We start from the raw sequence: 25,389 nt of genomic DNA on the forward strand, positions 1-25,389 counted from the left end.
TCTGGGAACAATGAGGCAGAAACAGCAGGGTCTAGTCCCAGCACCACCAATTCACTTACCATTGAGTGGGCGTTCAGCTGGTACTGATTGAGCACCCTGCTGTGTGCCCAACACGGGCTTACTGTCATCTATTCCTTATAGCATCTCAAAAGGGATTTAGGAATTTCTTCACTTTTCAGATGCAGAAGATCTAGAGCAGTGCTGTCCAAGAGGCCTTTCTGCAAGCAGTGGAAGGATTCTATAGCTATGCTGTTCACTGTGGAGGCACTAGTCACATGTGGCTCTTAAGCATTTGGAATGTGGCTTCTGTGACTGAGAAACTGACTTTTACACTCTACTTATCTTAAATAATTTCAACTTAAATAGCCACGTGCGGTTATGGCTACTGTGTTGGACAGCACAGTGCTGGAGAATGCCAACAGACCCGAGAACTCCAGAAAGTGATTTAAAAGAAAATAAATCAGAGAGAAGACTGAAAACAACACCATGAAAAGAAGTGTCCATTAACAAGTGAGGAACTTCGAAGAATTCCAGAGAGAAAGCAGAAAGCTGTGGATTAACAGCGAGAGGCCTGGCCACAGGCAGTGTAGCAGCGTGCGGCCAGGCAGGAGCTGTCCTGGGACATCCCAAACTTGGAATCAGAGGATGTGCAGAGTGGGAGGCACCCTGGGCTATCACAAAGTTGATGGATAAGAAGATGGGTCCAGGGCTAGGAGCTTTCCTCACTTTCCAGTGTGGCTCCAGACTAAGGGGCCAGAAATTCCAGGGAACTTCCCACAGAACCAGTGACTTCCACAGGGAGTGGAAGAGCCCGCACAGGAGACACACCGCCACTGCACACACCTGGTAGCAGGCTCCATCCCTGCCCCACAGTCCCTGCGGGAAAGCTCCTTTAATCAGAGGTGGTATCCACCAAAAGGAAAACAGAAAGTCCCAAATGACATAGTAAACATATAACCAAAAATCCTAAATATAGTTGAAAAACCAGCACTAAGAAGGTGAAACACCAAACTCAACACAAAAACGAACAAATATCCAAGAAAACAGAATTGGTAGAGTAGAGCAAACAAAGAAGACTTCCCCCAAGTTAGTATAATGAATATCCTCAGAGAGATACAAGATGATATGTCATTTATAAAGCAAGGATGGGCTACATGAAAAAATTAGGTACCTTAAAAATTATAAATGTAATTATTTTAAAATCAGTAGATGAGCTGAGTAGCTCAAAACGGGACTGTATTTGGAGGTAGGATTCTTAAAGAGGTAATTAAGTTACAATGAAATCATATGGGTCGGGCCTAATCCAATATGACTGGTGTCCTTGTAAGAAGAGGAAATGCAAATTAGTTCCATGTAAGATTGAGCTAAGGAATTCTCCTTGAATAAACATAAAAGGACAAAGAAATTCTAACTTCTAATGAGAGTTTCAGCAAGAGGAAACAGATTAAATAGAGGGAGGGATTAATGAGAGAAATAATAAAAGGAAATTTCCTAAAGCTAAGAAAAGTGAGTTTTCAAGTTGAACTCATCCACTAAATTTCAAGCAAAATAAAATTTAAAAGGCCCTAACACAGAAAATTGTCATAAAATTCAAGAGAAGATCCTAAACGTTTCTACAGGAAACAAGTCAATAAAGGAACATGAATATGACTGGCACCAGAACTGTCGTGTACGTTACTAAAAATAATTGAAGAATTTTTTCAAAAGTCTGACTGAAAATTATTTTGAATAGAGATTCCCAAATTTAACCAAACTAGCATTCAAGTGAAAGCAAAATGAAGACTATGAGGGGCGGAATTGTGTCCCTCCAACATTCATATGTTGAAGTCCTAACTCCCTGTAGCTCAGAACGGGACGGTATTTGGAGGTAGGGTTCTTAAAGAGGTAATTAAGTTAAAATGAAATCATATGGGTGGGTCCTAATCCAATATGACTGGTGTCCTTCTAAGAAGAGGAAATTAGGACACAGATACACAAGGCAGACCACGTGCAGATACAGGGAGAAAACAGCCTTCTACATTCAGAAGAAACCAACCCTGCCAACACCTTGGTCTTGAACTTCCAGACTCTGGAATTGTGCAAAAATAAGTTTCTGTTGTTTAAACCAGCCTGTCAATGGCATTTGTTGCATTATGTGATAATTCAGTAAGTTTACGGCAGACTTTCTCAGTGAATTCATCGAGAATGATTTACCTCACACACACATGCACACACACAGAATTAAAAATGTAAGATACAAAAAGTAAATAATAGTAATTGGGAGGCTGAGGCGGTTGGATCACCTGAGGTCAGGAGTTCGAGATCAGCCTGGCCAACATGGTGAAACCCCATTTCTACTAAAAATACAAAAATTAGCCAGGCATGGTGGTGGGTGCCTGTAACTCCAGCTACTTGGGAGGCCGAGGCAGGAGAATCACTTGAACCCCGGAGGCAGAGGTTGCAGTGAGCTGAGATCGTGCCCCTGCACTCCAGCCTAGGTAACAAGAGTGAAACTCTCATCTCAAAAAGCAAAACCAAATGAACAAACAAACAAGAAAACAGTAACTGAGTGAAGAAAGCACTAAAGTTTATCATTCGGTTTAAGTAAGTACTAATCCATAATGAACAAAACTAATTTCAATCCAAAACTAAAACTACACATCATGTTGTGGGCAGGTGTGTAAAGGCAAGTTCAGAGTGTGCAAAGAGGGCAAGGCATGATGGTGAAAGTGCACCATTCATTTCAAGCAAGGAAGCTCCTTTTATTTTTTAATGCTTAATTATAACTTTATTTTTTCCTTTTTTTCTTCTAAAACAATAAAATGGGATACGTATGCAGAGTGTGCAGGTTTGTTACATAAGTATACGTGTGCCATGGTGGTTTCTGCACCGATTGATCCATCCTGTAAGTTCCCTCCCCTCACCCATCCCCCACCCCACAACAGGCCCTGGAGTGTGATGTTCCCCTCTCTGTGTCCATGTGTTCTCATTATTCAACTCCCACTTACGAGTGGAAGCTCCTCTTTTATCTGCTTTATATACTGATGTTCCTCTTAAGATTATCTACAGAAAAAAGTATTCTAATGCAAACACGCACACAAAAAAAATTTTAAAGCTACTATTGGTTGGCCAGGTACAGTGGCTCAAGCCTGTAATCTCAGCACGTTGAGACGTAGGCAGATCACTTGAACCCAAAGTTCGAGACCAGCCTGGGCAAAATGGTGAAACCACATCCCTACAAAAAAATTACCCAGGAGTGCTAGTGTGTGACTGTAGTCCCAACTACTTGGGAGGCTGAGATGGGAGGATTGCTTGAGCCCAGGATGTGGAGGCTGCAGTGAGCTGTGATCATGCCACTGCACTCTAGCTTAGGTGGCAGAACGAGATCCTTTCTCTAAACAAAGAAACAAACAAACAAATAAAAGCCACTATCCTAGACGATTTCTAAAGTCCTTTGTAGCTTTAACTTTCTAAGATCCTCATGATTGCCTCGTCTCTATGATGAAGATGCCATTCAGTGAAAACACAGACCGAGGATATCTCATAGGAGCCTATACCACAGCTGTCTTTGTGAAATTGCCACAACCTTCTTGACAGTGAAATATTCTGTCATTCAACCAATTGCTTTGTGAGCAGGTAACTGAAGGGCTAATATTGGGTGTGAGGGCTGGATCATAAACCTCCAGGTTGGGTTCTACATGCACCTTACCTCAACATCCGGGTCAACACGAGTGAAAGGTGCTCGGTGCCTCAGTTTCCTCATCTATAACATGAAGAATTGGTCTTCACATCTCTGAACCTCTTGTCAGCTTTTCAATGCTATAATTTATATCAGTCCCTGGTGCTTGATCAAATCTAAACTGTATGAATTCCAGGCAAAGAGAAATTAGACCTCCAAAGAAAATATGGGTCTACAGAGACATGTCGAGACGTTATAAATATAATGTGATGATGATAAATATGCACTGCTGTGTCACATTCTTAAACAGAAAAAGACAATAACAAAGTAACTCAAAACTTTTTAGAGAAAATTTCGTTTCCTAGGATAGATGGAGCGACAGGTTCCAAGTGATGTGCCAACCTTTTTTTCCCCAAGCTTCTTTGAAGAGATTATCTAAGTATCGTTTCAGACACCCATCACCCTTATTTTTAGCTCTGAGTTCTCTTCACGAGTGTGGTGACCTGGGGCTCTGAGTTCCAGAGGCTCCCAGATATGGCACATGACTCATTTGGAGGTACCTTGCATTGATTTCCAGGAAGGTCAGTGGGGTGGGGGCCTGGAGAAATGATTTTCAGTGTTAAACCCCTAGCTCTTGTTCCTGTTCCAACCACTTGATCAGAAATGACACACTTCATAAATTGATCCCTTGGTGCCATAAGCAATTGGCAGTGAAAATAGAACCCAAGTGATATGGTTCTCCAAGAGGCTCACAGCTGGCTGGGGGGTTGGGGGAGACAAAACTCAGGGCTTTGGTCACAGGCTATTTTCAGCCTCTGATAGCAGTTGTGCTACTCACGTCTCATTCACCCTCTCCCTCGGCCTCCCTCCTGCCCTTCCCCCAGCAGGCCAAGGCTGGTGACAGCCTTCATATATTTAAAGAGGACAAGAGCCCCTCAGACTCAGTTGAGCTGAACGGAAACTACACAGGCAGGTGAGTGGAGCAAGATAGACATTCGGGCTGGAGGTGGGTTGGTTCTGTGGCTGGTTTGGACTGCAAAGGGTCCTATAGAGTAAGGGCACATCTCACACCTCAAGCGCCAGCACCCTGTCTGGTTCTGTGCAAGGAGATTCAAGTTGTGCTTGACTCTGGTGTGGACCTAGCAGGTAGTAAAAAATTCCTGCAAGGATGGCTAATATTTGGGGGGCTTAAGGGACCTCACAGGCAGATAAATGAGTAAGGGGTTATTCTCATTATAAAATTACTTATGTGGTGGAATTACGTTTCCTGTCGTCGTTGTTGAAACAACTGGAAAGCGGGAGGAAATAATGCAAAGTCTGCTGACCTTCTAGTCCTACAACCACCACATAATTCGTGGATGACAGACTTTGAGAAGGTTCCTGCCCTCCGGGGCTTGGTCTCCCCTTCTGCAAGGATCAATATAAATTGGCGACGTTTTTCCTAACTGTAAAGTACTACACAGATACAAAGCGATAAGCGATTGTACTAGATGCAATATATCAGACAGCTTTCCCATGCTCAAATTAGCTGGAATTGTGTTATTCAAAAGGTCATGGTGAATGACTGAGATTTTGGGCTTGTTGATTTAAAATCGATTTTTGTATCCCAAAGATGTTCAGCAACAAATTTGCTTTTAATCATTTGAAATTAATCAAAACTGGACCCCAAAAAGACATTGCTATGTTGAAATATATTAAAAGCTCTATTAAATGGGAGGGACAGTTCAGCCAGTGGTCAGGATTCCCATTGTTTCCTCTAGGTTTTAGTCAAGGACTTTTTAAAATATCCCAGTGAATGACAGACATAGGTGTGACTGAGAATAAGAAGTGGTATTAAGCAATGGTCTGAGTGGAAATGCTGCTGAAAGATCCAAGCTGCTGCCTCTAACTTCTGCCCTGTTCCTTAACCAAGGTGCTGACTCCTCCAAGAAGGGGGACTTGAGTTACTGGTCTGAGGAACCTTGTCTCTGCTATACAACTCAATGTAATTCAATAAGCATGTATGGATCATCTCCTATGTCAGGGCTGGAGGGAGGTAGAGGCAGCTCTATGCAGGGAAGGGTGAACATAAACAGCAAGAAGAGTGGGGAATTGGGGATGGCCTGTGTCCTCAGTTTATATCTGGGATTGAATCTCAATGCTGGGTACATCCAATTCATCACAATGCATGTAGAACTGCTTTACAACCCAGAAAATGTGAGGGCGTCTTCTAACTTGGCTTTGGTCCCTTTCTGAACAACTTGGTCGTTTGTGGTCGGTGGCAATGAGCCCAGGCTATTGGGCAGGAGGTAGCTGAGTCCCTGGGGTTCAGGCAGACAGGTGCTCTGCAGCCCAGACACATATGTCATCCATCAGACAGAAGAGACACAGGGCAGGGGGCAAGGAAGAGAGGGAGGGAAGGAGAGAAGGAGGGAAGGAAAGAGAGAAGGAGGGAGGGCGGAAGGGAGAAAGAGAGGAGGGAAGGAAGAGGGAGCCGCAGCAGCATTCAGCCGTCAAATAGCCAAAATCCCCTTGGAGGAACTGGAGACAGAATCTTGATAGAATACAAACTCAGAAATCCTGGGAACTTCAAGAAGAAAATAAAGATAATTGGTTATAGAGCCAGTTCAAATTATAGCTCTGAATATCACTTAACTTCTCTGAGTTTCCATTTTCTGAACAATAAAATTAAGGATAGGCTATCTCTATCAAAGGAATGTGTAAGAATTGAATGAGATAAAGTACAGGAGAGCACTTTTGTGAAGTTTAATATAACCGTACAATTACGTGAGGCCGTTGAGAAAAGGCATACAGCCAAACCCAATGGGTTTTGGGAGGGTTTCCTGCTAAGTACAAGCGTGCTGATAAAAGTCCAGAGGTCAGAGTGGGTAAGAAGCTGACCAGGAGTTAGAAGATAATTAATTTGTTTTACAAGAGGAAAGACCCAGAGCTAGGAATATAATACACAGGAAATATAAGTCCCGAGGCAGGCAGATTTCCAGTTACAAGTGTGCTGTTCAGATATCTGTGAATAAATACTGTACAGAGGGCTGGGCTTCATAGTCAAAGAGAAATGTGATGCCTGCAAATGTGAAAAACTGCAGTTATTCATCCCAGTGAAGAATGGCAGGAAGGGAGACAGTAATGATCTTGAAGGGCATGGAGGATGGAGCCTTTTCTGAGCTTTACGGTGGGAAAGGGTTGATCATGAGCTGATGGTTGCTTCTGGCCCTGGGCAGGTGTGGAACAAGTACTGCCTTACTTAGGGGTCACAAAAAGTTCTGCAAAACTCATTTTTCAGAGGAAGAAACTAAAGTTCAAGAAAGCGTAGGAATTGCCCAGCATCACATGGCCGAGAAAGCGGCAGAGCCAGGAGGTAAACTGGGATATGATGTGATCTTTAAAAATAAATTGTGGAGGTCAAAATAGGACAAAGAGTGAGTTTTGGGGAGTAAAAGTTGGCCACACTTCAGATGTAATTTCAGAAAAGGTGTAAGATGCCCATGTTCTACAGCCTTCATTTAATGTGTGTCTACCATGGCTGAGTTTAAAAGGGGGTGAGAGCCAACAGTCGGATTTATTTCCATGCTGGCAATGAGCAACCTGTGCTTCCTGGGCTCTGTAAAAGGGCCTCTGGCTGGAGGACGTCATATATCTGGGTTCAGAAGCTCAGGAGGAAGCAGCCACTGACCTTGAATGTCCTACACCGAGAACTGAAGGGCATGAGCTTCCCTGGGCCACAGGGCTCCTGGCTGGGCATGCTGCCTCCAACCCAATCCAACAATGCAAGGGGGCCGGCCGACTCTCACCCTGAACTGGGCACACCTGTCCCGGGTCATGGCACACTCCGAAGGCTGAAAAACAAACCTGATTCACAGTCTGAACCAGAAGAGCCATGGAGAACAAGCAGGGAGTGAGTTGTTTATTCTAACAGAACGGACTTGAAAACTGGAGATAGAGTAATAACAACAATAACAGTCATGATGCAAGTAACTACAATTATTCAATTCCTACTAGGTATTAAGTAATTCTATATAGTGTCTCAGCCATTATTATCTTCTTTAACCTGAAAACAACCTTCCCAGACAAGCTTTCTCATATTGTCTTTACATGAGGACATGCGTTGAGGACACTGGGTCAGAGAATTTGACCAACTTGCCCAACGTTCAACAGTTAGTGTTTCTGAATTTAAGCTTGGTTCTTCCAAGGCCCATGCTATTTCACTATGGCTATGTCATCTTTCTTACCCAAATTAAGAGTGAATAAAGGAGAGGGTTTGAGAGGGTACCCCATTGGGCAGCTTTTCTGCAAGGTGAGGTTTCAGTCACTTTTCAGATCCTTAAATCTGTCTCAGGGCTTGAAGGACCCTTGAAGGGGCTTTACTGTATAGCAGCCACTTGGATGTCCGTCCCCACCTGTGCTGAAAATCGATAGCATGGGAGAACTCTCCAGTTCCAAGGAAGCCCTTTCCATGTTGAACAGCCGTAACTCAGAAAGTCATTGATTCCAGTGAATGAATTCAGTTTCCCTGTTAGTCCCACCCTTGAGTATCCTCCGTGTCCCATGGAGAGACAATGGATCCATCACATCTCAATTCCCATCAGCTGGGAAGTCTGGGTAGTGGAGTGCTGACCCTTGTCCTCTCTCCAGTGTTATAAACAGGAGCATGAGATACAGAACCAGCTTAACTGGGAGTTGAATGGCAGCTCTTCTAGTTACTAGCTGTGTGATCTTAGAAAAGCTACTTAAGCTCTCTGTTCAGTTCTCTTATCCACAAAAATGGAAATAAAATTTGCTCTGGGCAGCTGTTGTAAGTATTAAAATATAATATATGTAAAGCAACTGACAAATAGTAAATGATAAATGGTAACTAATATTAATGTAAGAACACGGTTTTGGAGTCAGAGAAACGTAAGTTCCAATCTACTCATGTGACACATATCAGTCCCAAGAACTTGAACTAATGTAATTTCCCAAAGCCTCCATTTCCTCATCTGTAAAGTAAATGTTATAATAGTACCTACCTTGAAGGTTGTTGTGAAGATTAAACGATACCCAAGGGCAGTGCTTCAGGCATGTTAGATTCAATAACACAGTTAGAAATGACTATTAATATTACTTAGATTCCATATATGTGTTCCTATGATCCAAAATCTTTGCTTCAGCAAGTGTAGACAATTTAACTCACTGCATGAAATCAAGCCTCTAGTAGGATGACCAACTGAGCCAGCACTGAGCTGAAAATGGTGGCATTGTGGCACTGTGGCTTGAGGTCTCTGCCCAAAGTCATGGCCTAAAGTTCCCTCCTGGGTGCTCATTTTATGTACCCACCACTTTTGCCCTAACTCATCATTGTTCAGTTTTGCAATTGGTAGTGAAAGAAGAAAGAGAGAGAGAGAGAGAGAGAGAGAAAGGGAGAAAGAAAGGAAGGAAGGAAGGAAGGAAGGAAAGAAGGAAGGAAGGAAGGGAGAAAGAAAGAGGAAAAGAGGGAGAGAAAGAGAGGGAGAGAGGAAGGGAGGGAGGGAAGGGAAAAAGGAGGGAAGGAAGGAATGAAGGAAGGAAGGAAGAAAAGAAGAGAGGGGGGGACGGAGGGAGGGAAGAAGGTGGGGAGGAAGGGAGAAATAGTTGGATTAGGAATAATGTGCCCAAGATACACAGCTCAGTTATTCTTTTGAAATTTCAGATTGATGAATGACAACTTAAGGTTGTGGCAGAACCTAATTGACTCTTACATTTTATATTACTCTACAATTTACAGAATGATTTGACAGTACTTGAACTAATACGGTCCTCCCAGCAATAGTGAAATAAAAAGGACTATTGTCCCCATTCTAGTGAGGACACTGAAGTTCAGAGAGATTGAATGGTTTTTCCCAGATCACACAGCTTCGAAGAGGCAAAATGGAACTAGAACTCCAGCCTCTGGCACCTGATCCAGTGCTTCTCCCACTGCCCCACTGAAGCATATTCCTAGTAAAATCTCTCGTATGGTATTGGTTAAACCTTAGTTTAAAAGTGGGCACAAGGTAATCTCTCACTGGGATCTGAGTATCCAAATCTGGAGTCCAGCCTCTTCCAAGTTGATGTCACAGGGCTGTCCATTCTCTCTCATCCTTGCAAATTCCAGACTGTCCCCCATTTCAATCTTGACCCACAATTTGTCAGTGACAACATAGTCATCTCAGGGACTGGCCTGGAGAGTCGTGCCAGGTGGCGTGATGGAGATTGTGACCCAGGTGACAAACACGGCTGAGTGACGGGCAAGCCTATAATTGGTATCCCACCTTCAATGACCCTTGCCAGTACCAGGCAACGCTGGTAAACAAATGGCCCATCCCTTGGTACCTGGCCAGGGTAAACTCGCATTCTGGGACTGTCTAGGGCAGTGTTGGGACACAAGAATTCCAAAGCAATGTGGGAAGCTGAAAAGGTTATGTTCATAAGCCAGGACCTAACTGGGATTTCAGATCGCAGCGCCTTAATTAGCACATCGGTGCCATTTGAGTAACCTAAAGCGAAGTGGGCAAAAATAACTTCTCAGTACTGCTTTAAATTCCATCATATGCCCATGACCTTCACAATTGTCCTGTCCAGGAGACACTATTATCAACATTTTTTACCTGAGTTCAAGGTCGAGATTAGAATCCATGTCTCTGGAATGCTTTTTTTTTTTTTTTTTTTTTTTTTTTTTTTTTTTTTTTTTTTTTTAGACGGAGTCTCACTCTGTCACCAGGCTGGAGTGCAGTGGCACAATCTCAGCTCACTGCAACTTCCACCTCCCGGGTTCAAGTGATTCTCCTGCCTCAGCCTCCCGAGTAGCTGGGACTACAGGTGCGTGCCCCCACGCCCAGCTGATTTTTGTATTTTTAGTAGAGATGGGGTTTCACCATGTTGGCCAAGATGTTCTAGATCTCTTGACCTTGTGATCCACCCGCTTCAGCCTCCCAAAGTCCTGGGATTACAGACGCGAGCCACCGCGCCTGGCCTGGATTCAGGATGCTTTAAAATATCCTCTGCTTTTTGACCTGTGAGACATCTTCTGTTTAGCCTCCATGGTTACATTCCCATCTTCAGAAATGGAACTGAGCATCATTAATAGAATACTTACAGATTTCTATTTTAAATTTCAAGTCCTGATGATACATGTATGTCAGATATTTATGATCACTTAAACACAACCAGTGCTAGGATACATTAGTTTGTGAAGGAGGTATTATCTGTAATCTTATTCTCATTTTGAAAAGTATGCCAAGGCAATGAATACACACACACCCACGCGCGCATGCCCAGATATATATGTATTTTTATCCCCCAAGAGGTATCTCTGTCTCCTATTAACTTGCAAGACATGCCAATGAAATCTCCACTGCAAATCTGAAATGAGAAATTTGACCTCAGGTTGTTTTCATTGAAAATTTCTATATCATTAATTTTACAAGTGTCACTGCCATATTCCTGGAGGAAATTTATTACATTTCTCCTCTATTTTATATCATGCTGAAACTCAGGATCAAAATGAACATGAGCAAAATTATGTGAGTCTATTCTTTTCTAGAAAATGTATCACCTTTAATTAGAGAAGAATGGATTGTATAAAAAGAAGTTGGCTAAGAAAAATATCCCTAAATGCTTACTTTTGAAATACACTTTGGTTATAAATGAGAGGGTCTGGCAATCTTAACAATCTATTCCAGCCCTGAAAGTCTATAGTTTAAATGGAGTCCGAAATAAACAAATCTGGGCTCTTTTAGAGGCTATTTAGACCTCTATGCTTTTCTGCTTGCTCTTTTTCCTGCATGATTTCATTAGCATTATTCCTTCCCACTTTTCTGTATCTGGTGAACTCCTATTCACCCTTCAAAACCCCATTTGAATGTGATCTCTTCTGTGACCCTCCAACAGTTCACTGCCTTCATCCCCAGTCTAAATGTGGGGAGCCACTCCGTCATTTGAGTTTCTGTAGCATGTCTCACAAGACTCTTCTCTGGTACACAGCATTCTGAATCTTGTCTATTTTTCACACACAACATGGGCTTCTCAATGCCAGGGGTCACAAACTACTCATTTTTATAAGTTTTCCCCCTTTTGTCACTGAGTACCTAGTGCAGTGCTTGACACATGATAGGCAGGTAGTAAATGCAGGGTGAATGAATGAATGAATGAACGAATGAACGTGAGTTTTAATTCTAAACCTTTCAACTCAAAATCCATTACTCTTTCTAGTTTCCTAAACAACCTGAACTATAGAAACAGAAAAACTACATGCTTCCATTTTTAAAGAAATTCTTATTTATTTATTTTAGAGGCAGGGCCTCACTCTGTCACTTAGGCTGAAGTAGAGTGGTGTGATCATAGCTCGCTGAAGGCTGGAACTCCTGCGCTCAAGCAATTCTCCTGCCTCAACCTCCTGAGTAGCTAGGATTGATTATAGGACCATGCCACCACACCAGGGTAAATTTTTGGGGGAGTAGAGACAGGGGCCTCACTATGTTGCTCAGGCTGGTCTCAAACTCCTGGGCTAGTGATCCTCCTGCCTTGGCCTCCCAAAGTCCTGGGATTATAAGCGTGAGCCACCATGCCCAGCACAATGTTTCCTTTTTTAAAGTTCTTTTCTAAAATTTTACTGAATTAGCAGAAGATCCTACTTCTGTGAGAGGAAGGATAGGATGTTCCTGGCTAACCTCACAGTTTTTCTAAGCAGGAAAAGCTCTTTGGGGGAATATTTAGACAGAAGCATTCCTTCTAGACCTAGTATCAGGTTCAGCGGTCTGTTTGCTATTTACTTTCTGTTTCTTAGCAAAAAACTGCCTTTGTTATGAGACTGTGAGATACAATCCGGACCAGTTGACCCAGGAGGGCTTAGTGTTAATCGCCAACTATTATAAGAAGGTGACTGGCTTCCCAGAAGGGAAAGTGAAGGTCAGAAGTAGCCACTCAGAATAGCTGGATAGTGCTCCGTGACTTGACACACCAGGCTTCTTAGAAACCAGAGGATTCCAGTGAAAATTCAGCTCCCCTGGGCAGCTGAATTTCAGAAATTTCATTTAACATCAATGACTTATTTTAGTTCTGCTTTGAGGAAACTGAAAACTTGGATTCATACTAATAACATATGCAGATGAGGACAATTATTATTACTATTTTATTTATTTATTTTTTGAGATGGAGTCTCGCTCTGTTGCCCAGGCTGGAGTGCAGTGGCACAATCTCGGCTCCCTGCAACCTCCACCTCCTGGGTTCAAGCGATTCTCTTGCCTCAGCCTCTCGAGCAGCTGGGATTACAGGTGCACACCAGCACACCTGGCTAAAAATTTTTGTTTAGGCTGGGCACGGTGGCTCACGCCTATAATTCCAGCCCTTTGGAAGGCCGAGGCGGGTGGATTACTTGAGGTCACGAGTTTGAGACCAGCCTGGCCAACATGGCGAAACCCCATCTCTACTAAAAATACAGAGGACAATTATTTTTTTAAATAGTTTTCTTTGGTTAATATCTCTTCAATGTAATTCTGCGGTGAGGAGACAATGACAGTCCTGCGGCTGTGGCTATCAGCAGCTCCTTATAGCTGAATGTCTCCAAGAATGCAAGAGGACAGGTCAGCACCATGGTCTTGCTCCTGTTGAGCACTGTGAACTCTGTGGGACCTTCCTGCACATCATGTCATTTGATTTTCTAAAGGACACTGAAGCAGCAAGGAAAGGAATAACTGTATAGGTGAGAAAACAGGTATAAAGTTAAGCTATATAGTTCATCCTGATATGCTCAGCAGGTGGAGGGTACCCTTGAAAGCAGAAAGCAGGTTTCCAACTACTGACCTAGTGTAGTGCCAATATATCTTATACCCTGGGCAATTATATTCTTTTTTTTTTTTTTTTTTTGAGACAGAGTTTCACTCTTGTTGCCCAGGCTGGAGTGCAATGCGCCATCTTGGCTGACTGCAACCTCTGCCTCCCAGGTTCAAGCAATTCTCCTGCCTCAGCCTCCGAGTAGCTGGGATTACAGGCATGCACCACCACGCCTGGCTAATTTTGTATTTTTAGTAGAGACGGGGTTTCTCCATGTTGAGGCTGGTCTCGAACGCCTGACCTTACGTGATCCACCTGCCTTGGTCTCCCAAAGTGCTGGGATTATAGGCGTGAGGCACTGCGAGCCTAGGCGATTATATTATTTAAAAGGAATGTATGGATATGAGGAATAACTCTGAATAGGAGGTTTTATATATTATTAATATACTTTTCTCTCAGCAAGATAAGCTAAGAATTTGACACCCAAAATGTAGTCCACTGCCAGCAGCATGAATATTGCCTGGAGTCTGTTAGAAATGCAGAATTTCCTGCCTCTCCCCAGATCTACCAAACCAGAATCCGTATTTAGCAAGGTCTAAGGTGATTTGAAAAGCTCTTAGCTAGACAAGAAAATACCATCTTCATAGATGATTCCCAGTTCTGATGGGATAATTTTTTAAACTTGAGATGAAAAAAAAACCAGTATTTGTACATACTTTTATGTGCATGAAATCAGCCTATTCATTCCTTCCAAGAGCCCTGTGAAATACATAGGAATAGATGCTATTGAAATGTAACAGGAGAAGAAACTGAGTTCCCAAGTAGTAAAGTGATTACCCAAAGCCATTTAAGTGTCTGAGCTTATTGAATGACTAGTACACAGTAGCTGTTTGCTAAATGAATGAATAAATGAAACACTAAAAAAAAAAATTGGGCTGGATCCTGGTCTTCAGACCACTGCACTATTAGAGATTGGTTCACTCCTGGGACCACTTCAATGTAGGGTGTTTGCTTTATGTCCCCTTAGACTTGACCTTGACCAGATAGTCTTCAAGATGCCAAACTGGGGCGGAGGCGCAAAATGTGGAGCCTGTGAAAAGACTGTCTACCATGCAGAAGAAATCCAGTGCAATGGAAGGAGTTTCCACAAGACGTGTTTCCACTGCAGTGAGTTGGGTGGACACCCTGGGGGCCCCTCAGCATCCGGACAGCATCACAAAGTTCACACTGAATCACAAACACTGTATGTCTGTAGTTCTCACAGTGTGGTCCCGGGACCAGCAGCATCAGCATCACCTTGGAACTGGTTAGAAATTTAACTCTTGGGCCCCACCAAGAAAAGATGGTGCTCTCCTGAACACCCTTGCTTCGACTACTTGCCCAGCTCAGAGGCCATTCATTTTCCCGTAGCCCAAAGTCAGAACAAACTAGCCTGTCACTGCTCTCTGTAGGGAAAACTTTGACCCCATGGCGACATTGACAACATGTGACTTGGCAGAGAAAGGAAGTCAGCACTTATCTAGAGCCAGGATGGATTTGGCTGTCTATGTTGCCCCTTCTGGTCAGCTGTGACTGAAGCCGGCTGTGACTGGTCTTGCCTGAGAGAGAACCTATGTCAGGCAGGGGGGCAACACATGCCAACTCTGTATGTAAGAGTCAGAGAGGGAAGCATTTCAGGGCCTGGGCACCAGTAACTACATGAAAAGAATCCTGACCATTACCCGCTAGACAACTGACTTACAAATGTCAAAAATGGGGAGAACCTTGAGACCTTGTGGTCCTCTGGGAGTCTGGCCTGACTCATGTGACTTTGCACAAGTCATTTCTCACATCTAAGCCCAGGTCATATGCATCTGCGGTAGAGCCTTATACATGCACCTCTGCCTTTAGACTCCACGTCCAGTGCTCTTTGACGTGACTGCATTCTACACTGTTTCCTGGCACCTAGTCCTGTTTGGGACAAAATTGGCCTTGGTTTTGAAATGGCCACTTACCTTCTCTGCTTCCCTCCAGGAGGTCTGGCTTAAGGGCTAGCTCTGCTGGATATTTGCCAAGCCCCCTCCCCAAATAGTCCCCACTGCCACACCAGCACCCCCAAGCTTCAGCCCGGTAGCTGCAAGGCATCCATGCAATTGAAAAGAACTCCAAGGGCTGGACTCCATCTGTTGGAGCTTTTGTCCGAAGAGAGCTAGCATTCTTTAAAAAATAGGATTCGGAATATTAGAAAGAATTCTAGAATTAGAGTAAAAGGGACTCAGGTTTGAGTCTGGGCTCTGCCACGTACTCACTGAGATTTTGGGCAGGTCATTTCACCATGGTGAGCCTCAATTTCTCCATTTGTAAAGCAAAGATGATTATACCTACTGCACAGGTTGTTACAAGGAGAAAACTGGGGGGTCTTGATCTGGAAATCCAGCCTTCTAGGCCTGTATTCTCCTTTGATCAACTTTGGTAACTGAGTGGGAACAGGAAATTGTAGGGAAGCTTTCCATAGTCGGGGGTGTCTTGTCTTTCCCAGGTAGCAGGAAGATGCTTTATTCAAAGGAGTCATAGTAGAAGAGATTTGAGCATTGTTTTGGTACATCCCTTTTAACCCTTTCATATTTCCTGAGAGCTCGTTGATGGGATGAGGATTGGAGCAGCATACAGTTCAGGAATGATGGATAGAAGAGCCCCAGAGAGGAGCACACTTTTCTATTTTATTACCACAAGATAATCGCCTGTCTGCAGGCAACTCTGCAGCTGCTGGAAATGGTGTTCAGAGACGCAGGGTCTACCTTACATTGTGCCCAGGCCAGTGTTCCCCTGACTTCTAGATAAATCTTCACAATTAAATCTCTAGACTAATTATGAAATCTAGAAAGTGAGTTTGCTGTCCAAAAGAAATAAATATAGTGCAAGCAACATATGTAAATTTCAATGTTCTAGTAACCATAGTTTAAAAATAGTACAAATAAACAGACGAAATTAAGCTTAAAACATTTTATTTAACTCAATATATCCAAAACATTGCACTTTCAATGTATACTTCAATACACAAATGATCAGTGGGATATTTTACATGATTTTTGCATTTGTACTAAGTGTTCGAAATCTGATGTGCATTTTGTGCTTATAGCACAGCATGTGGCTGTGGCCACAGCATTGGATAGCACGGTTCTCCTTTGTCTGTTCACAAAAGCTCATCAGAAGCCAGGGAGTGGCTACAGAATTGGCCAGGGCACGGTAGGGTATAGGCAGTCTTGGAGTGATGGGAATGAGCACTGGACTAGGAGTCAAAAGAGCTGAGGTAAGCTGTGGCTCTGTAACTTACTATTGTATAATTGTGAACAACTCACTGATTTACACTGACACATGCATTCATTTATTCATTCATTCATGTACTCAATAAATGTTTACAGAGGACTAACTCTGGCCCAGACCTTGTGCTAAATTCTGGGAATATTAAGACAAAACAGGCTTGCCCTCAAGGAACTCAGAGTCTAGACCATCAGCAAATATGTAAGCAGTTATTGTGGAGGATGGTAACTGACAGTAACAAGAAGGGTAGAGACAAGTATATGCCTTCTATGTCTCAATATAAGACATTCTCCCCCAAATTCATCTTCATAAAAAAGATATGCCTTGTGTTTAAAGCCTTATAAAGTCTCTCCTGCTGTAAGACATTCTTCCAATTATTTTATTTGCTGATTTAAACTTTTTTTGGTACAGATTTTTTAACACTTACAATGTTGACAGAATAGTCTAATAAAGTACCAGAATAAACTCCCTTGCCCCACACTCATCAGCCCCTGGCTAATCCTACCTCATCTACAACCTTATCTTCTTCCTCCACTCCCATATTCAATTACTTTATTTTTTTTAAAAGAAAATATCATTTGAAGAAGGGATATTAGCCTGAAATAACCTCATTCAATGCTGGATTGCTTATAGGGATCATTTGATGGAACTGGTTTTTTTTTCTAAAGGCAAATACATTTAATGCTGCATATTATTATTCCTGGGATATTATCTCACTATTATAAGCACTGAGCATCACTATAAACAACCTTTAAGAATCATTGTTGCAAAGCAATACAGCAAGTCATTACATGGTGGAAATCCTATATCTTTTTAAAAATCTGCCCTAATGCTATGCTAATAGGTCCTTCTTGTTGAGATGCAATTTCTAGGCGACAACCTCCTACTCAGGTATAAAACAGGGCTGCCTCTTAAAATGTACGGACAGAAGTGAAGGTGAGCTGCTCAGAAAAGCTGGGCCAGCTGCCCCCAGAAATGATTCTGGTGGTGAGGGAGATGCTGATGTTGAAAATGCAAAGACAGAACTGAAGACAATTATTCCCCAAATTTATGTGAGATTAGAAAAAAGTAACCTTTCCATATCAATATATTGTTGATTTATATTACTAAATTAAAATTATAAGTAGATATTTGACATTTTTATTTATATTTTTAAAAGTTTCTTTTTAAATTTGCAAAATAAATCTTTCTATAAATCCTCTCTTTGGAAAAATGAGGGCGTGATTGCCTTATATTTGAGGATACTTTACATTAGGTAACATACAATAACCAGGAGCTTGAGCCAATAGAAGCCTAAGGAGTTAACAAGGCAAGTCTATCCCCTTCCCCACCTCCTCTGCTTCCAGAATTTGACCAAAATTAGCCTCAATGGCAATTGTCTGCTTGAATATCACAGTGTCCTTCAAAGGCCATGGTAAGTATAGAAAATGCTCAATCCCGACTCTTTTATGATTAAGAAAAAAATAAGTTTCTCTCCTACCTTAACCCACCCACTGCCAACACACACACACACACACTTCCCTGATGTCATTTAGGAAGGTTCAGGGATGCAGTCCTTAGCAGGTCTGAGACTATATATCTCGTTCTAATGCTAGCTTCCACCCTTTTCCAGCTGGGAACCATTGAACCCAATTTCGTCATCTGTGAGATTGGGACTGTCTTGGAGTGTACAACTCAGGACAGATGCTCCAGTCGGAATCAACATTGTATTCTTGGCTCAGGGGCCCCTCGTGCTGGGTCTGTGGCCCCGAGCATGGCATTGGGAGTGCAAGGAAGGGGAGAAGGATTTCAACTCCAATCCCATGACCCTTCCTTTTCCTGGCAGTGGCCTGCAGGAAGGCTCTTGACAGCACGACAGTCGCGGCTCATGAGTCGGAGATCTACTGTAAAGTGTGCTATGGGCGCAGATATGGTCCCAAAGGGATCGGGTATGGACAAGGCGCTGGCTGTCTCAGCACGGACACGGGCGAGCATCTCGGCCTGCAGTTCCAACAGTGAGTTACTGCCCTGCTCCCCCTTGCCTGTTAAAGTCTCCAATTATCAGGACAGTTCATTTCGTTCCCATAGCAACGTTTTCTGGAAGTGGGAGAATGGACTCTATTGTTGACTTGCCAACAATAGGAATACTCAGTCTGACCAAGTTCGAACAATGTGTCATCTCTCCAAAGATTCTCTTTAAATTATCTGCCTTTCTAAAGGGCAATTACTTTTACACCATGGCTCTTGGTTTGCATGTCAAGAGAAAACCCAGGATGTACAGATGTTCCATTGTTTGACCTTTGCAAAACTGCATGGAGTCTCCTTTCTTCCCCTTTGAGAGTTTCTGTGTAAATCACAGAAATATGGCAGGGAAGCAATGGCCATTCTTTGTGTGCCTGTCACGAAAAGATTTCTTCTCTTGGATTGTAAGATGACAAATGCCCACATGGCAGGAGGAGTGTGTCTGCAGGGATGGGCTGTGCCTCAGAGTAAACAATCAATCATGATTGGTTCCCTGGCTGCCTGTTGCCAGTACAGTGCTAGAGTTCCCACCACATTATCCTAGGGAAGCTGGGGCATCACTCTGGTCACCTCCATCCACCGGTCTGGTCCCCTGGGTCCACTTTCTTGATAATCACACTGACCTCCAGCCCAGAATTGAGGAAATTTTGATGGCCACTGGGCTGACAATACCGTCTGGCCAGCTGACCTCCAGGCTCTGCTCTGCACTGGGATTGACCAGAAAGGCCCAGCCCAACCAAGGAAGTGTCCCATGGAGGGCCTCCCCCAGAGAGCACTTAGGCCGTCTGAGGAATCAGCTGATCCCTTCAAAAGACAGGAAGCCACAGGAGGGCCTGGAAAAGTGGAGAGATGTGTGATTAGTCATCTTAGAGAGAAGGCTTCTTTTGTTAATTTTTCTTATTACTCAATCTCAAATGGAGACTCTTGTTAAGGAAGAAAATATGATACCAACTGCATTCTCTGCCTCGCCTTAACTGAAGTTCACTTTTCAATATTAGGGCTTCCTAGTGATGCTGCGCAAAGAGTAACAAGGTCTGAAGACCTAGGATTTCCTGCTAGTTCCATCAGTCATGAGCTGCCTGGCCTTGGGCAGTCACCCTCTGATCCTCACTCTCCTCCAACCAACCCTGCCTACTTTATAGGGTTGTGGTACAGCTCAATTGATATAATATACAAGCAAACACCAAAAGATACGAACACATGAGAGGCTATTATTAGGCCTCTATTTTGGACATTGTTCTCCTGGGACAGGTGACCCTTGGAGGCAGGACGACAGCCTCGCTTATGTTAAGGAGTGCATCAGCTCATGGACTGTGGTTCATCAGGAACTGATTAGCACCCACTGTCAAGATCCTGTCTTCCTCTGTAATTTTCACAACTCTCTTTAGAAAGGAAGCAAGTGGCCTTGCAAATGGTCCAGAAAAACATAAGCATAGTAGTAATAACAACACAACAACAACAATAACACAAGCTAACATAACTAGGACATTTGCCAAGTGCTTTACAACAAAAAGGAAAGCTCTAAGCTCTAAACCCATTTTAGCTAACTTTTTTTTTTTTTGAGACGGAGTCTCGCTCTGTCACCGAGGCTGCAGTGCAGTGGCGTGATCTTGGCTCACTGCAAGCTCCACCTCCTGGGTTCACGCCATTCTCCTGCCCCAGCCTCCTGAGTAGCTGGGACTACAGGTGCCCACCACCACGCCCGGCTAACTTTTCGTGTTTTTAGTAGAGATGGGGTTTCAACATGTTAGCCAGGATGGTCTCAATCTCCTGACCTCGTGATCTGTCCCCCTCGGCCTCCCAAAGTGCTGGGATTACAGGTGTGAGCCACCGTGCCCGGCCTTAGCTAACATTTATTAGCCCTTACTGCATGCCAGGCCAGCACTGTTCAAAGTGCTTTACGCATGTCACCTCATTTAACCGTCTCAACAACGCTGTGAGGAAGACACCACAATTATCCCCATTTTCCAGATGAAGAGTCCAAGGCACAGAGAAGTGAGGTCACTTACTCCAGGCCACACAGCTCTTGTACTGTTTGCCAAGGGAAATCTACATTACATTTGTCTATTTCCAACAGGTCCCCAAAGCCGGCACGCTCAGCTACCACCAGCAACCCTTCCAAGTTCACTGCGAAGTTTGGAGAATCCGAGAAGTGCCCTCGATGTGGCAAGTCAGTCTATGCTGCTGAGAAGGTTATGGGAGGTGGCAAGGTAAGAGCTTCTGTACGAGCCAGACAGAATTTGCTTATCTCCACCAGGCCATTCAGGAGGAATGAGAGAAAACTTGGGAACTGCAAGCAGCTGTCATTCTCTCTAGCTCCCATAACCACTTTACAAACCACTCATCCTCAGCCACTTTCCCTGGCTGGGGCTGTCTGTCATCTAGCATTGCCCCTTGAAAGCTGGAACTGGTACAGTTTGATGTAGCAAGCATTATTCTACTAGATGGAAGGCACCCAACTGAAAGTTCTGGGATACAAAGCAAAAGCCCCCCTACCCTCCAGTGTCAATAATCCCCGCAAAAGATGTCATCCCCAGACCCACCCACCACTGCCTAACTCAACCTGTTGCTGCCATCACAACCAATGGATATAGCAGACACCTCACAGCAGTGAGAAGCATCCTCACTTACAAACCTCCTGGCTCTCAGGAAAGTCATCAGATGTCTGAGACACTCATGCATACGTGCTCTGCAAGTTCCAGTTTCAGGCCCAAAGCCTGGGTACTCACCAAAGGAGTCAGACCCAAGGAAAGAGAAAAATTCTGTTTATACCACATGGTGGGAGGAAGGGCCGTGGAGAGCATCTAACTTCAAACACAAGGGGAGGCTCCACCCTAAGACTGGCCATTTGAAGACATAGGAGAAGCCCTGGGCTGTACCTGGTAGACATGCAGATGTGCAGGAGGATGGAGATCTAGAACATCTAAATTATGCAACTCTGCCATCAGAATTACACAGAGGAATTAAACCAGAGGGTTAAAACAAGGTTGAATTCCCTGGACAATTGCCTGATTTATTTTTTTCCTTCTTTAACTTTATATCCAACATAAACATCACCGAGTGCCCCCGCCCAAGTCCTTCTCTGACCAGTTCCGTTCCTTGGATCTTTTTGGCCTGAGGAAGCCCTTTTCTGTTTAGTCTATTCTGAAGGAAAACATATGCAAATCACCATGACAAATCCATTTACAGGCTTCTGAGAAGTGCTGGCTAAGGCCACAGCATCTCATTTTCTCCAAACCCCTGGAGAAATTATGGGGGCCCATTAGGTAAGCAAATGGTTAAGATGTGTCACTCCTCTGGATGCTGCTAGTCAGGGACTTGAAATGGAAACAGAATGTGTTGCCTACCTCACTAAATATGCAACTTTTCTGTGCCCCTCAGCCTTGGCATAAGACCTGTTTCCGCTGTGCCATCTGTGGGAAGAGTCTGGAGTCCACAAATGTCACTGACAAAGATGGGGAACTTTATTGCAAAGGTGAGTGATTCTGGAGACTTTCTTGAAATATGTTTTCCCTAAAAGGGCCTTTGGGAGGGGAAATTATTTCACGCCTGGAGATCTTCCTGTGTCTTTCAGAAGGTATGGCTGCTCAGCCTGGGCAGCGTTGGGTTCTCAGAATGGGGAGCAAAACCATCTAAGGGGAGGGAATCTCCCACCTGACCCAGCTCTGGTCCTCTCCATTGGAGAACCTGGCAGAGACCAGATGCTTTCAGACGCTCAGTGGTTGGCGAAGTTAGGCACCTGGGGGAGTGAGGAAGAGGAGGAAACAGTGCCCTGCTTCTGGTCTTGGAAGAGGCCTCAGGCCAGGACAACTAACACCACACCCCCTTCCAAAAACTGAAACACCATCTTTCTGTTCACCTGAGTGGCAGAGGGGGTGACTGAAGGAGGGTGAACTCAGTTTGGCCTCCCTGGAGTTTATCACGACATATCTATCTCCCTCCTGCCTAACCCCACTAACAGTTCTGTTGTTGATGTTGCACATTACTTAGTGATCATAGGGACAGATCTGGTTTTCCTCCTGGTCCTTGCGGCTCTGCCTCTCGCTGCCTCCATAATCTGTTGGTGTTGTGGAGCAACAGGAGAGGCTTAGCTCCTTCTTGATACTATCAAAGGAAGGGATGCACTAGGGCCAAGGCAAGGTGTCCTCCACCCCTGAGCCTAGGCCTATTCTGTTGCTCAGTGGAGTTTCATCACTTAATGATGGTGTCTCCAGAATCTCCAAAGGAGTATGTTGGAATGAAGTGAGAGGAGCAGTGGAAAGGGAGTTAAGAGGGAAGACTTTATAAGTCAAAACTGTAGATTGCTGTATTAGTCTGTTCTCATGCTGCTAATAAAGACATACTCAAGACTGGGCAATTTATAAAGAAAAAGAGGTTTAATGGACTCACAGTTCCACATGGCTGGGGAGGCCTCACAATCACGGCAGAAGTCAAAGGAGGAGCAAAGTCACATCTTATACAGCGGCAGGCAAGAGAGTAAGTGCAGGAGAACTGCCCTTTATAAAACCATCAGATCTCTTGAGACTTACTATCACAAGAACAACACGCCCCCATGATTCAATTATCTCCCACTGGGTCCCTCCCACAACATGTGGAGATTATGGGAGCCACAATTCAACATAAGATTTGGGTGGGGACACAGCCAAACCATATCAGCTGCCAAAGCTTTTCCTGTGATGACACAGGATGGGAACTAGCCCACTATCTGACAGATGGTTGCCGTCTCCTGGCAGTAGAAGACATAGGGGTCCTCAGCCTTCATTGCTCATAATACCCTAAAATATTGCTGAAGTCAGTAGTGAAATTAACATGTAAATGAATAATTGCATTTCAAAGTGAAAAAAAAAAAAAAGCTATAGTAGAGAAACATTCACAATGCAGTCACCTAAAAAGAGGAAAGGAACCAGCTTGGGGTAATGGAGAAAGCTTCTCACAAGACTTGCTTCCTCTTCCTCTGAGGCTTGATGGGTGAATGTGGGTTTCGGAGGGGGCATTCCAGGAAGAGGGATCATTGATTACAAAGACACTTAAGCTGGGACATCATGGTTCATTCAGGAACTGCAAGTGGTTCTGCATGCCTGGAATGTAGGAAAGGAGGCAGAGGTGGGAGGCAACAGGGGACGAGGCTGGGCAGGCAATCCAGAGGTTGCTGACTCAAATGAGAAAATATCTGCAAACACATTTAGTAAAGTGGCAAGAAGTGTAAACAATTTTTATTAACAGATCTAAGATAAGTATTGTTCAATTTATTTTAAAAAGTTAACTCATGCATACATCTTTTTTTATTATTATTTTTATTTTTGAGACAGAGTCTTGCTCTGTCATCCAGGCTGGAGTGCAGTGGTGAGATCTTGGCTCACTGCAACTTCAGCCTCCCGGGCTCAAGCGATTCTCCTGCCTCAGCCTCCCCAGTAGCTGGGATCACAAGTACACGCCACCATGCCCAGCTAATTTTCTGTATTTTTAGTAGAGACAGGATTTCTGTATGTTGGTCAGGCTGGTCTCAAATTCCTGACCTCAGGTGATCTGCCTGCCTCGGCCTCCCAAAAAGCTGAGATTACAGGTGTGAGCCACCACGCCCAGCCAACTTATGCATAAATCTATCAAAAGGATGTCTCTAATACTTAGAGGACTGTGCCCAGACAGAAGACCCTGAAAAAAATGGCACTAACCAATGCATTGTCTCTCCCTTTATCCTCTTTTCATTCACAGTTTGCTATGCCAAAAATTTTGGCCCCACGGGTATTGGGTTTGGAGGCCTTACACACCAAGTGGAAAAGAAAGAATGAAGAGGTGCGACATTTCTCAGATTTTTTGCAAGCCTAAAACACTTGCCAAGTAATCCTGCACAGATGGATACCTTTCCCCAAATAGCCTCTCCTTGTACATTATTAGTTGTACATTATTTGTTTCTCCTCAGAAGTGATCATGGCCTTTACTGAATGTTAGAAGAGGACTTTGGAAGAAAATTATGTGAAGTTTAATCTATAACAAATGCTTTATTATTTATAATGCTTGGAATGGGAGAGGCAATAAATAAATGTTTTAGTGCTATCTTGTATGGCTCTGGATATTTTATTTGAGATAGAAGTTTTCAAAAAACATAAAGCTAGTTCAAAAAACGAGCTGCAGAGAATGTAATAAATTTGAATGTCAACTGAGAAAGGAGTGAGAAGGAAGAAACAATGGGCAAAGGAAAGCAGTCTTTCAGAATCTGTCAGCCAAGTGTCTTTCTAGTTACTGCTAATGGAGAAGAAAACAGGGGGTCTGGGAGAAAATAGAGAACATGATAGCAAAATCTAAAAGGAAAATCAAAACTAATAAAATTGCTGAAGAGTTGATCCTTTTGTCCTATCGTGGGCTTTGTAATGTTACACATCTTGTGAAAACTCTGAAATGACAACAAAGCATGGCATTTGCCTCTGTATTATAAATGACATGAGGATGATTTTCTTTTATTCTAGGACAATTCCCTGGGGTTTAGCAATTTTCTTAAGACTTCTACGTCAAATTGCCAGCCTCGCAAATGAAATGCAGCCAATTAGAAATGTCTTTCTCTGCCTCTTCAGCAAGTTTCAGCGGCTCAAGCACTTCTTGGGCTTCTGCTTTTAACAACCACAGCACTTCTCCCAGCACTGTGCAATTCAGAATTATTTGGAATACATGAA

At 43.6% G+C, this 25,389-nt stretch overlaps 1 protein-coding gene across 2 annotated transcripts; it reads left to right on the forward strand.

Annotated features, from left to right (window-relative positions):
• The first annotated feature begins 4,513 nt into the window (after nucleotides 1-4,513).
• On the forward strand, nucleotides 4,514-24,775 carry CSRP3 (cysteine and glycine rich protein 3). Of its 2 annotated transcripts, XM_050755484.1 has the most exons (6): nucleotides 4,515-4,631; nucleotides 14,448-14,587; nucleotides 18,546-18,714; nucleotides 20,799-20,931; nucleotides 22,103-22,196; nucleotides 24,434-24,775. In XM_050755484.1, the coding sequence occupies exons 2-6, from the start codon at nucleotides 14,476-14,478 to the stop codon at nucleotides 24,508-24,510; spliced, it is 585 nt and encodes a 194-aa protein (XP_050611441.1). In that variant the 5' UTR covers nucleotides 4,515-4,631; nucleotides 14,448-14,475; the 3' UTR covers nucleotides 24,511-24,775. The 2 variants fall into 2 exon arrangements, with proteins under 2 accessions (XP_050611442.1, XP_050611441.1); XM_050755485.1 differs by lacking the exon at nucleotides 18,546-18,714 and having other exon boundaries at nucleotides 4,514-4,631.
• Nucleotides 24,776-25,389: the final 614 nt, after the last annotated feature.

The sequence above is a fragment of the Macaca thibetana genome, chromosome 14, assembly GCF_024542745.1.
Source record: "Macaca thibetana thibetana isolate TM-01 chromosome 14, ASM2454274v1, whole genome shotgun sequence".
Taxonomy (NCBI): domain Eukaryota; kingdom Metazoa; phylum Chordata; class Mammalia; order Primates; family Cercopithecidae; genus Macaca; species Macaca thibetana.

What these genes read in the sequence shown, in the direction of transcription:
- CSRP3 (XM_050755484.1), top strand. Translation starts at nt 14,476, where the DNA reads ATGCCAAACTGGGGCGGAGGCGCAAAATGTGGAGCCTGTGAAAAGACT. An exon ending in CAAGACGTGTTTCCACTGCA is followed by an intron (nt 14,588 to 18,545) that starts GTGAGTTGGGTG and finishes TTTTCCTGGCAG; the next exon opens with TGGCCTGCAGGAAGGCTCTT. An exon ending in TGGGGAACTTTATTGCAAAG is followed by an intron (nt 22,197 to 24,433) that starts GTGAGTGATTCT and finishes TTTCATTCACAG; the next exon opens with TTTGCTATGCCAAAAATTTT.